Consider the following 10,335-nt stretch of genomic DNA (forward strand, 5'->3'; position numbering starts at 1 on the left):
TGAGGGGATAAGTGCAAATCTAGATGTTGCTAATGTGGCTGATGTGATTTACCTGGACTTTGCAAAGGCATTTGATACTGTACCACATAGCAGCCTTATACTGAAGCTACAGAAGCAATGACTTGGGGGAACTATATGTAGATGGGTAAGGAATTGGCTAAATGATAGGAAACAAAGAGTCGTCATAAATGGTACATTCTCTAAATAGGACATAGTCAGCAGTGGGGTGCTACAGGGATCTGTGCTAGGACCAATTCTTTTTAACCTCTTTATTAATGACCTTGGGAATGGAATTGTAAGTAAAGTGACAGTTTTTGCTGACGATGCCAAACTATGTAGGATATTAAAATCTGATCTTGACATTACGATATTGCAGAACGATCTGGATAAGATGACTGAATGGGCAAACACTTGGCAGATTAAGTTTAATGTAGATAAATGTAGAGTAATGCACATAAGATGGAGTAATCCTATTGCTGCATATACATTAAGTGGGAGTATACTCAGGACTACAGAACAGGAGAAGGATTTTGGTATTCTGGTTACAAGTAAGCTGAGCAGCAGTACTCAATGTCAAGCAGCAGCCGCAAAAGCAAACAAGATTTTAGGGTGTATAAAAAGAGAAATAAAATCCTACAATCCCAACGTATTGTTACCCCTTTATAAATCACTGGTGAGGCCACATCTGGAATATGGGATCCAGTTTTGGGCTCCACATTTTAAAAAGGATATTCAGAAGTTAGAGTCAGTTCAAAGGCAGCAACTAGATTATTATATAGAATGGTAGACCTCTCATATGATGAGCGGTTGAAAAAGTTGAGCTTGTTTAGCTTAGAAAAACGACGCCTCAGAGGGGATCTCATCTACATGTATAGATATATGTGTGGTCAATACAAAGGTCTAGCACATGACTTATTCCTTCCAAAGACTATACTAAGGACCAGAGGGCAATCATTACGGGTGAAAGAAAGGTGATTCCGGCACCTAAGCAGGAAATGGTTCTTTGCAGTAAGAGCAGTTGGGCTGTGGAATGCCCTACTACAGTAGGTAGTAATGGCAGACACTATATCAGCTTTCAAAAAAGGGCTGAATGATTTCCTTGACACAGGTAACATTGTGGGTTACAGTTAAATTATACAAAATGTTACACCTATAGTAGTACATTTGATCCAGGGTTCTTGTACTGATCGCTTTTTCTCGGGGTCAAGAAGGATGCAAATTGTCTGAATGTGTCCTGGGGTTTTTGCCTTCTTCTGGATCAACAGATTTAAATACAGGGATTTTAGTAATACCATATGAGTAATACAAAAAATAAAACTAATTAAAAAATTATAAACTGGTTCATTTGTAACTGTAATAGTGCAGTAATAATAAAAATGGTAATACATTTGTGAGGCCTGGTTCCAGTAAGTTAGTTTAGTGTTAGCGTAGGGAGTACAATTGGGGGAGAAAGGTTGAACTTGATGGACCTAGGTCTTTATTCAACCTACGTTACTATGTTACTATGTATAAAGGGGATATCATATCCTTCAGATTTTAGGAATAGAAAAGGCTTATAAACCATTAAAAGGCAGAGATATGAAAAGAAAAATGTTAAATAGAGAGTCACATTGGATTTTTAAATTACAAACTAGAGCCCCACAGGGAATGAACATCAGACAGGATTTAATATTACAGTGCAATTAATTGTATTTGATTTTATTGAATATCTCATGCATGAGTTGTATTTGTGTATTATTGTGACGCTGAGTCACTTTTCACAGCCAAGCTGTGAGACGGAATAGCCGAGGAGTCCGGAGTTAAAAGCCAGTAGGGTACGTCATAAACAGAAGGAAGAGGCAAAGGCTTAGTCAGGTAACGTTACGTTGGTCAGAATACCAGGAGGATAGCGGATCAGAGCAGAAGGGGTTAAACAGACGGATGGTCAGAACAAGGTCCAAGGTCAGGCAACAGAATATCAATACACAGAACACTTAGGCACAGAGAAACAAACCTCACACTAGCTGAATGTACGTCTGGCAGAGGTCAGGGAGAAACAGCTAGATATGTAGCCTGGCAGTCACCTGGAATGATGAACACCTGGAGATAGCCAGTGCCTCCCAGTCTCAGATTGGACAGCCAAGCTGTCAATCAACACACTGACTGCTTCAGCACGCCCCTGTACCAGATTGGACCACCGAGCTGTCAAAGTACCGACCGCTCCAGCATGCCCCTGTACAAGATTGGACGGCTGAGCTGTCAGTAACTGCATCCCAGACACAGTGAGGGGTGGAACTGTGACAATTATCTTTTCCTTCCATACAGTACAGGGTCAAATTGTCTGAGAAGTACTCAGTAATCAACGGACACCCAGGTGTTTGAAAGGGAAGGATATAAAAGTATCAGAGACTCACATGTTGCAAACCATGAATAAGCCTTGGTTTGGTATGTGGGCACTTGGTGGTATGCCATCACAACAGTTTTTATGAATTTACAATAAATGAGAGGTTTTAACAATATAGACAATGCTGGAGAATCCATCTCTCCTCCTTTCTCTACTTGAAATGTCCCTGACCAGGGCGGCTCCAGTGATCTTTAGACAAAGTGCATTGAATAAACAGTGAGCTGACCTCCCTCTCCATTTTCCCATTACATGCATGTTTTCCCTATAGTGACAAATATTTATTTTTGCTAAAACTGTGATATTTTCACTTAAACTTTTTTTTAAACCTTTTTTATAAACTTTTTTAAACAACTTTCATTAGTGCGATCATACAACATACAAACCTTTGATTGCTCAGGTGATGCACTGTACTACTGTAGTGCCGTGTATTATCACTGCCTGTCAGTGCAATAGTAACGACCCCATACACATGAGATAAGTATTGGTTGAATGGTCATTTGGCAGATGGCTATCTCTCCCGACTCCCCCATACACACAAATATTCCAGCTTTCCTGTGGTCTGTATGACTGACTGCATCTGTAGGGAGGCCCCCAAATACATTATATAGTCGACCAAAACCCCCCAAATCAGTGCTTTCATGCAACTTTAGTCTAATATTTAAGGGTGGCGTTAAAAGGTAACTTATTGGACGCTGCCTCTGGCCCGGCCTAATAGACTTTTGTACATTGCAGGCCCAGAAACCATTATTAGGCATTTAAGTATTGTAGGAACTATACCATTGAGCACTTGGGGAAGAAGGGGCATTGGGCCAAACTCTGTCACACCTTCTTAGATGCCATGTTAGCTTTTTGCAGGAGCAAGTGGTTAAGCTGCCAGAGATTTTGTTGCAGCCGCACCTGTCTCATCCTTGCTGTGTACATCTATGTTCTGGTGCCCAAAAGAGTTCATATAAAAACAAAAACAAATGTTTAACTTGTTAAAAAATAATATGTGTCTTCTGCTTTTTGCATGTTTTTTCTTTTTACAAGAATTGTTGGTGACCATTTTCTTTTGAAACATTTTAATATCTGCTTTTTTTCTGGGGTTTTTCTTGTAATATAGGAAAGCCTAAGGCCAGAAATAAACCCCATAATACACTGTACACGTAGACTTTGGTATCAAATAATTGCTGTCCGCGGTGTTTGTGCAATCAAAACAGCTTTTATAAAAGCCTCAAACTTCTGTGTGTTAATCAGACATGAGCGGTAACTTGATAGAAGATTACAGTCCGGGGAAGACGGGAAACATTCATACAGACAGCCGGTGTTGATGTGTTTAGTGACGGTTTGTGACTAAATATGTTTTTAGAACCGTAGTAGAAGATGTTGCCTCATCATGTAGTTATTTCTCATTTCACGTGAAATTAATATCTCCTGCAGTACTGCTAATGCCAGTGTCGGAAAATGAGACGAGAATTAGTGGTATGGAAGATAAGTCTATGAGAAACGTATTCAGCTGCAGACTCCGAGGAAGAAATTGCTTGTTGTCTGTGGCCTAAAATATAAAGGTTTTATTACTAGATGTAAAGAAAAAACTAAATACTGTAAAATCATAAATCTTATATGTTTCCCCTCATTATGTCCAATAGTTGTATTATACCAACAGGATTTTTATGATGTTCCATCGGCTCATCATCTCCTCATTCAGGTCTCTACAACACCGGATCCTCTCAGTGGAGATCTTCTATATAAGAAAATTTTCCTGATTTATCCATCAAAGATGGATATGGACAGGGACAAGATGGCGGAGAGGATATTACACCTCACCCTAGAGATCCTCTTCCGGCTTACTGGAGAGGTGAGAGATTCTGATGACATCACATTTAATCATTCTTATCTATGGGAATAACAGATGAACTGAACTGGAGAGGTGAGGACTCTGGAAATGTCTGTTGTGAGATTTATTAATGTGTCTTTCCATAACCAGGATTACACAGTAGTGAAGAAGACCTCTAGTGAGTGCTGTCAGGACCCTGTGTCTGAGGGATGGGGAAAACCCCTGAGACTAATCACGGGGCCTCCACCTCACCCCCTGATACATGAGGACATCAATGACCAGAAGATCCTAGAACTCACCTACAAGATGATTGAGCTTCTGATTGGAGAGGTGACATTACTGGGAATGTGGGGACATTATACAGTAACGCTATGAAGGGATTGTGGAGATGACGGTATCAATGTATGTGTCAGGTTCCTATACGGTGTCAGGATGTCGCCGTCTATTTCTCCATGGAGGAGTGGGAGTATTTAGAAGGACACAAAGATCTGTACAGGGACGTCATGATGAAGATTCCCCAGCCCCTCACATCACCAGGTAATAGACAGGACTAAATACACGCAGCTTACAATTATCTGTATGAAAATAATTAATTCAGTCCCTGTATGTGTTTCCTCCAGATCTATCCAGTAAGAGGACAACACCAGAGAGATATCCCCGTCCTCTTCTTCCACAGGCCTGTAAACAAGAAGATCCCAATGTTCCTCTGGATCATCAGGTAGATGGAGAGAAGGTGTCATGAGATCTCCCCTACAATGTGTAGACGGCTGTAAAGGTCTTGTGTTCAGTCTTGTTTTATCCACAAATATTTATATTTGTGTAATGAGAACGGTGGAGATGACGGGATTAGAGCTGATCATAGATGTGACTTCTCCATCTTACTTCTATAATATTTGTTCCAGAGTGAAGATCAGACCCATATTAATACTACAGAGACATATGTGATGGGTGATGAGCAGTGTAAAGAGGAGATTCCTACATATGACTACCCAGGTGAGTCGTAACCACTAAATGCAGTGAACTCACAGATTCTTCTCAGTCACCGGCTGTGGCTGCTTTATCGGTGGTGTAGTCCGGCCGTATCACAATCGTGGATCACCATTTTGCCGCTCGACCACAACATTCTCCTCTGTCCGAAAATGTTCAAATTACTTTGTGAAATTGTGAAAGACCTTTTCTATAGAACTTACAACCTGGAGGATCCACCTACTCCCTAGGATTAGAAGACACTGTCCGTTACCTGCCCAGATCTGTAAACTACAAAGCCAAATGACAGCGTACGTAGAATGTGCTGACAAGTTAGAAAATCACTTGAAGAAAAATATTATGATGGGCCTGTAAGAGAAAGCGGAGGGTAATGATGCTGTTGGCTTCCTAGATCCCTGATATCTTATTGGATGAATCTACCTTCTCGCCCTTCTGTGCTGCTGAATGTGCTCATATGGTCCTTACAAGACACTGTACAATAACAGCAGAGTTTCCCTTTATCTTGACTTTTCAATTTCTTTTCAACAAAACTAACTTCAAACAGGATTGCGATAAGCTACACTAAAAACATTACACCTGTGCCATGATATATCTCTAAGCTGTGCGTGGCTGATGGCTGTAATATACATTTATTCCCGCCTGCAGGAGATGTGCTGGCATGGCTCGAGCCCTGGTTTCATGGATTCACTCCACGTCATAAATTCCATTATGTTTTCAATCCTAAGGAATTCAGATTACTGCTCAATCTCTCCTGAAATGGGAGCGCTAATACTTTCTCTACTCTGCTGGTCAGAATTCATAGTAGCTCCAATGGTCCACCATAAATGAGTGCAACTCCGGTTTAGTGTTGGATTTCTCCCTTCATACATACGTTGTTGTTGTTGGGGATGTTACATGTTTTTATATTCTTTTTTTTTTTTTTTACCAGTTCATTCTGTATGATAGCTTCATTGTAGTGGGATCGGCCTTCCTCACTTATGTGACTCTGTAACTCCCTGGTAGCCTTTCAAAAAGATCTCCATTGCCTCTTCCAAATGCCCAAGCTCTAAATTTAAGACACCTCATCTCTGCACTATTATAAAAAGTTCACTTTAAATGTCTAATATTTCTTCTTGAAACTAATCTGCCAGAAAATATTGTCCCTTAAGATAGTTTAGATTGCCAAGAGCCACCGAGCCCCATACTCTAATTACTCCCATCACCAGCGCCGCCTGCAGAATGAATAAGGCGGCTCCTGGTGACAGAAGCCGATTCACAGGATCAGATCCCAGAGGAGATGGGACAAACCATTTGCAGAAGCCCTAATATGACAAAATGTCAGAAAACCAGAGCAGTAGAAATCCCCATAAAGTGACTTCATTTTGGAAATTACAACTCTCAGTGAATTAATCTATAGGAGTATTGATTATTTTGACTACACAGGCATTTTCCGAAAATTAGCCCTGGATGTTGGAGAGTAAAAATTGCATATTGGCCATTTTATTACCCAACACATAGTGCTCAGATTGTGCTCCAGGAGACAAAAACACCTTAAATTAAGTGGGTTCTTCTCATTATAGTAATGCCAAATACATAGATGCTAAATGTGTTTTGGGCGCACTGCAAGGCTCAGAAGTGAGGGGGAGATCTGACTTCGGAAAAGAAGATATTGCTGGATTGGTTTATGGAAGCCATGTTGATTCTCAAGAGCCTTTGAGCCACTAATAATGTGGAAACCTCTGTTTTTCCACTGACAGATGATGGACCTGAGTGGGGGCTTGTTTTTGTGTGGGATGAGTAGAAGTTTTTATTGGTATCATTTTTGCCTACATAACATTGTTTGATGGCTTCTTATTCCATATTTTGGAGGCAGAATGAACAGTTGGACACCACGCTCTACTGGTTCATCCTATGAGGTTTTCTATTAGACTGTGAACTGTCATTCTGTCAATAACTTGCCATTTCTACAGACATTTTAAGCACAATTAACACAAGAATCCCATAGAAAAATAAATAAAGATTGCATACCACTTCTAAATCAATCTAAACAAACACATCCCTGGGCTACATGCTAGTCCAGGAAAATGAAGAGATATATGCTCAAGTTTAAAAATCTATTTTATTAGACACAAATCTAAAAAATAGAGGAATATTTAAAATATTTTAAATATTCCTCTATTTTTTAGATTTGTGTCTAATAAAATTGATTTTTAAACTTGAGCATATATTTCTTGATTTTCCTGGATTAGCATGTAGCCCAGGGATGTGTTTGTTTAGACATTTTAAGTAGAAATGTTCAAAACCATAAATTTCAAGGACATTTTATTCAAAATTAATAATTGTTTTTTTTTCTTGGCAGATGACTGTACCAGAAGATCAGAGGGACAGGAGATTTTTAAATCTGACGATCTTGAGATCCCACAGGATACAATTGAAGTGAATGCCATTACTCCAGATATACCATCATCCCTTCACAGTAAACATCAATCATCTGATCCTATGAAACAGGTCCTATCTTCTGATTCATTACCAACTACTAAGGAAAATGAAAATAAAATAAGCATTAAAAAACGAACTGCTCCTAAAGCAAAGAAATCATTTTTATGTTCAGAAAATGGAAATAGTTTTACCCTCGAAAAGTCTATTCTTAAACCTCAAAAAATACAAACAGCGGACAATAGATTTTTTTGTTCCAAATGTAGAAAATATTTTAACCAGAAATCAGTTTTTGTTAATCACCAGAGAACCCACACAGAGGAGAAGCCTTTTTCATGTTCAGAATGTGGGAAATGTTTTAACCGTAAAAAGTTTCTTCATAGACACAAGAGAACTCACACAGGGGAGAAGCCCTTTTCCTGTTTAGAATGTGGGAAATATTTTAACCGGAAAGACCATCTTGATAACCACCAGAGAACCCACACAGGGGAGAAGCCCTTTTCCTGTTCAGAATGTGGGAAATGTTTTAACCGGAAAGAGCATCTTGATAACCACCAGAGAACCCACACAGGCGAGAAGCCCTTTTCCTGTTCAGAATGTGGGAAATGTTTTAATCGTAAAATGATTCTTGATAGACACAAGAGCACCCACATAGGGGAGAAGCCGTTTTCCTGTTCAGAATGTGGGAAATGTTTTAACAAGAAATCAGGTTTGCTTAAGCACCAGAGAACCCACACAGGGGAGAAGCCTTTTTTTTGTTCAGAATGTGGGAAATATTTTAACCATAAATCAGTTTTGGTTACGCACCAGAGAACCCACACAGGGGAGAAGCCCTTTTCATGTTCAGAATGTGGGAAATGTTTTAACCTTAAATCAGCTTTGGTTACGCACCAGAGAACCCACACAGGGGAGAAGCCCTTTTCATGTTCAGAATGTGGGAAATGTTTTACCCATAAATCGGATTTGGTTAAGCACCAGAGAACCCACACAGGGGAGAAGCCTTTTTCATGTTCAGATTGTGGGAAATGTTTTAACCAGAAATCCAATTTGATTAGGCACCAGAGAACCCACACAGGGTAGAAGCCTTTTTTCTAATCTTTTTTTTAATCCAATACATTTTTATTGAGATTTATTCATTAGTTGTTTTTTTTTGTTTTTTATAAAACAAGAAACCAGTACATACAATAATAAAATAACATACCATAGGGATGACATACATGCATCTCTCCTATATATCCTTTCAGCTTGCCCATTACCGCCTGATAACTTGCAGTTCTAATACCGCTCTCCATTGATCCTCAGAAATTGGACCTATATCTCCATCCATTTTTGTCTAGCTGGAGAAGGAAATTTTGTTAAATAATTATCAAGAAGGACTCAGTAAATATCAGAAATATGACCCTTAGTATTTCCCTTCTCTAATACCAACTTAACAATAGTATTATTTTCTACCCAAAAGGGCGTCCATCTTGATTGTGCATTAAATGAATGCCGAAACTGTAGATATTTATACAATTGTTTGTCAACCCAAATCCCCCCTTTAATTGATCAAAGGACTTAAGTATTCCTTCACACAATATGTTTTATATCGTATATATTCCTTTATCCTCCCAACTCCAAAATCCCTCTAATTTACAGAACTCAGCATATTTATTATTAAACCATATAGGTGTAGATTCATTGCAGTCTCCTATTTCCATTATATCTTTACCCCTATCCCAGACCTTGTAGAGTAGAGCAGGTGTAGGGTATATTGATTTCTTGTGTGCGAGGTCATTCAGTTCCACTATATGAATAGGAATATTCCACCGTGTTCCTGAGGTAATTAACCCCTTAATACTATTTGGGTTTGCAGCGCTATGCCACCCACCCAAATGTGACAATTGCGCTGCAATATAATATATTAGTGCATTAGGAATCGCCAATCCACCAGATTCCTTGTCACTTTGTAGATATTCACATTTTATCCTAGCCGATTTCTTTTTCATATAAGAGAATGAAACTTGCTATGAATTTTCTGAAAATGGGAATTATGGATCCAAATAGGGGCATTATCCAGAATGTATGAGTTGGGGCATCTATATAATTTTTAATAAGTTCCCTCTTCCTACAGCTGATAATGGTAATCTCCACCACGCATCGATTTTCTTTTTATACTTTTCCAGAAGAAGATATAGAATCAGTGCAATGTAATCCGGAGATCTTTTTGTTATACTTATACTCGGTATTAGAATTTCTCCACCGTTCGTATTCGTGTATGTTCTAATATGCTCGAATTAGGGATATCATCAAATGGTAGAATAACCGACTTATCCCAATTAATGGACAGGCCTGACCATTCACCAAACTCTCCAATAATGTTCAGAATAGGATCAGTAGACTTCTGGATATCACCTACAGTAGAAACCAGAAGTTTCCATACACTATGTAAAAAGACACATTTGCAGGTTTTTCTCAATATCGGACATGAAATCAGAATAAACCTTTCCCGTTTTAGGTAAATTAGGATTACCATCATTTATAATATTTGCCAAACGCCAGAATAATGAGAGAGAGAGACTGTTTTAAGGAATTTTTATAACTTACTGCAAAATCAAAAGTGTACATACATTTCATTAGTATTTGGTACCATTACCCTTAAACTGAATGACTTGGGTCAATCGTTTGGGATATCCTTCCACAAGCTTCTCACAATAGTTGGTCGGAATTTGGGCCGATTCCTCCTGACAAAACT

The 10,335-nt window shown here is 39.0% G+C and overlaps 2 protein-coding genes across 2 annotated transcripts; both read left to right on the top strand.

Annotated features, from left to right (window-relative positions):
* Positions 1-3,356: 3,356 nt before the first annotated feature.
* LOC141201410 (gastrula zinc finger protein XlCGF66.1-like) lies at positions 3,357-4,941 on the top strand. Its single transcript, XM_073663400.1, has 4 exons — positions 3,357-4,220; positions 4,350-4,529; positions 4,613-4,736; positions 4,820-4,941. The coding sequence occupies exons 1-4, from the start codon at positions 4,143-4,145 to the stop codon at positions 4,939-4,941; spliced, it is 504 nt and encodes a 167-aa protein (XP_073519501.1). The 5' UTR covers positions 3,357-4,142.
* On the top strand, positions 4,931-9,023 carry LOC141201441 (uncharacterized). The gene is made up of 2 exons (XM_073663434.1): positions 4,931-5,192; positions 7,525-9,023. The coding sequence occupies exons 1-2, from the start codon at positions 5,144-5,146 to the stop codon at positions 8,679-8,681; spliced, it is 1,206 nt and encodes a 401-aa protein (XP_073519535.1). The 5' UTR covers positions 4,931-5,143; the 3' UTR covers positions 8,682-9,023.
* The last annotated feature ends 1,312 nt before the right edge of the window (positions 9,024-10,335 follow it).

Source organism: Phyllobates terribilis, unplaced genomic scaffold (genome assembly GCF_046119375.1).
Source record: "Phyllobates terribilis strain yellow unplaced genomic scaffold, ASM4611937v1 Scaffold_115__1_contigs__length_5345438, whole genome shotgun sequence".
Lineage (NCBI taxonomy): Eukaryota > Metazoa > Chordata > Amphibia > Anura > Dendrobatidae > Phyllobates > Phyllobates terribilis.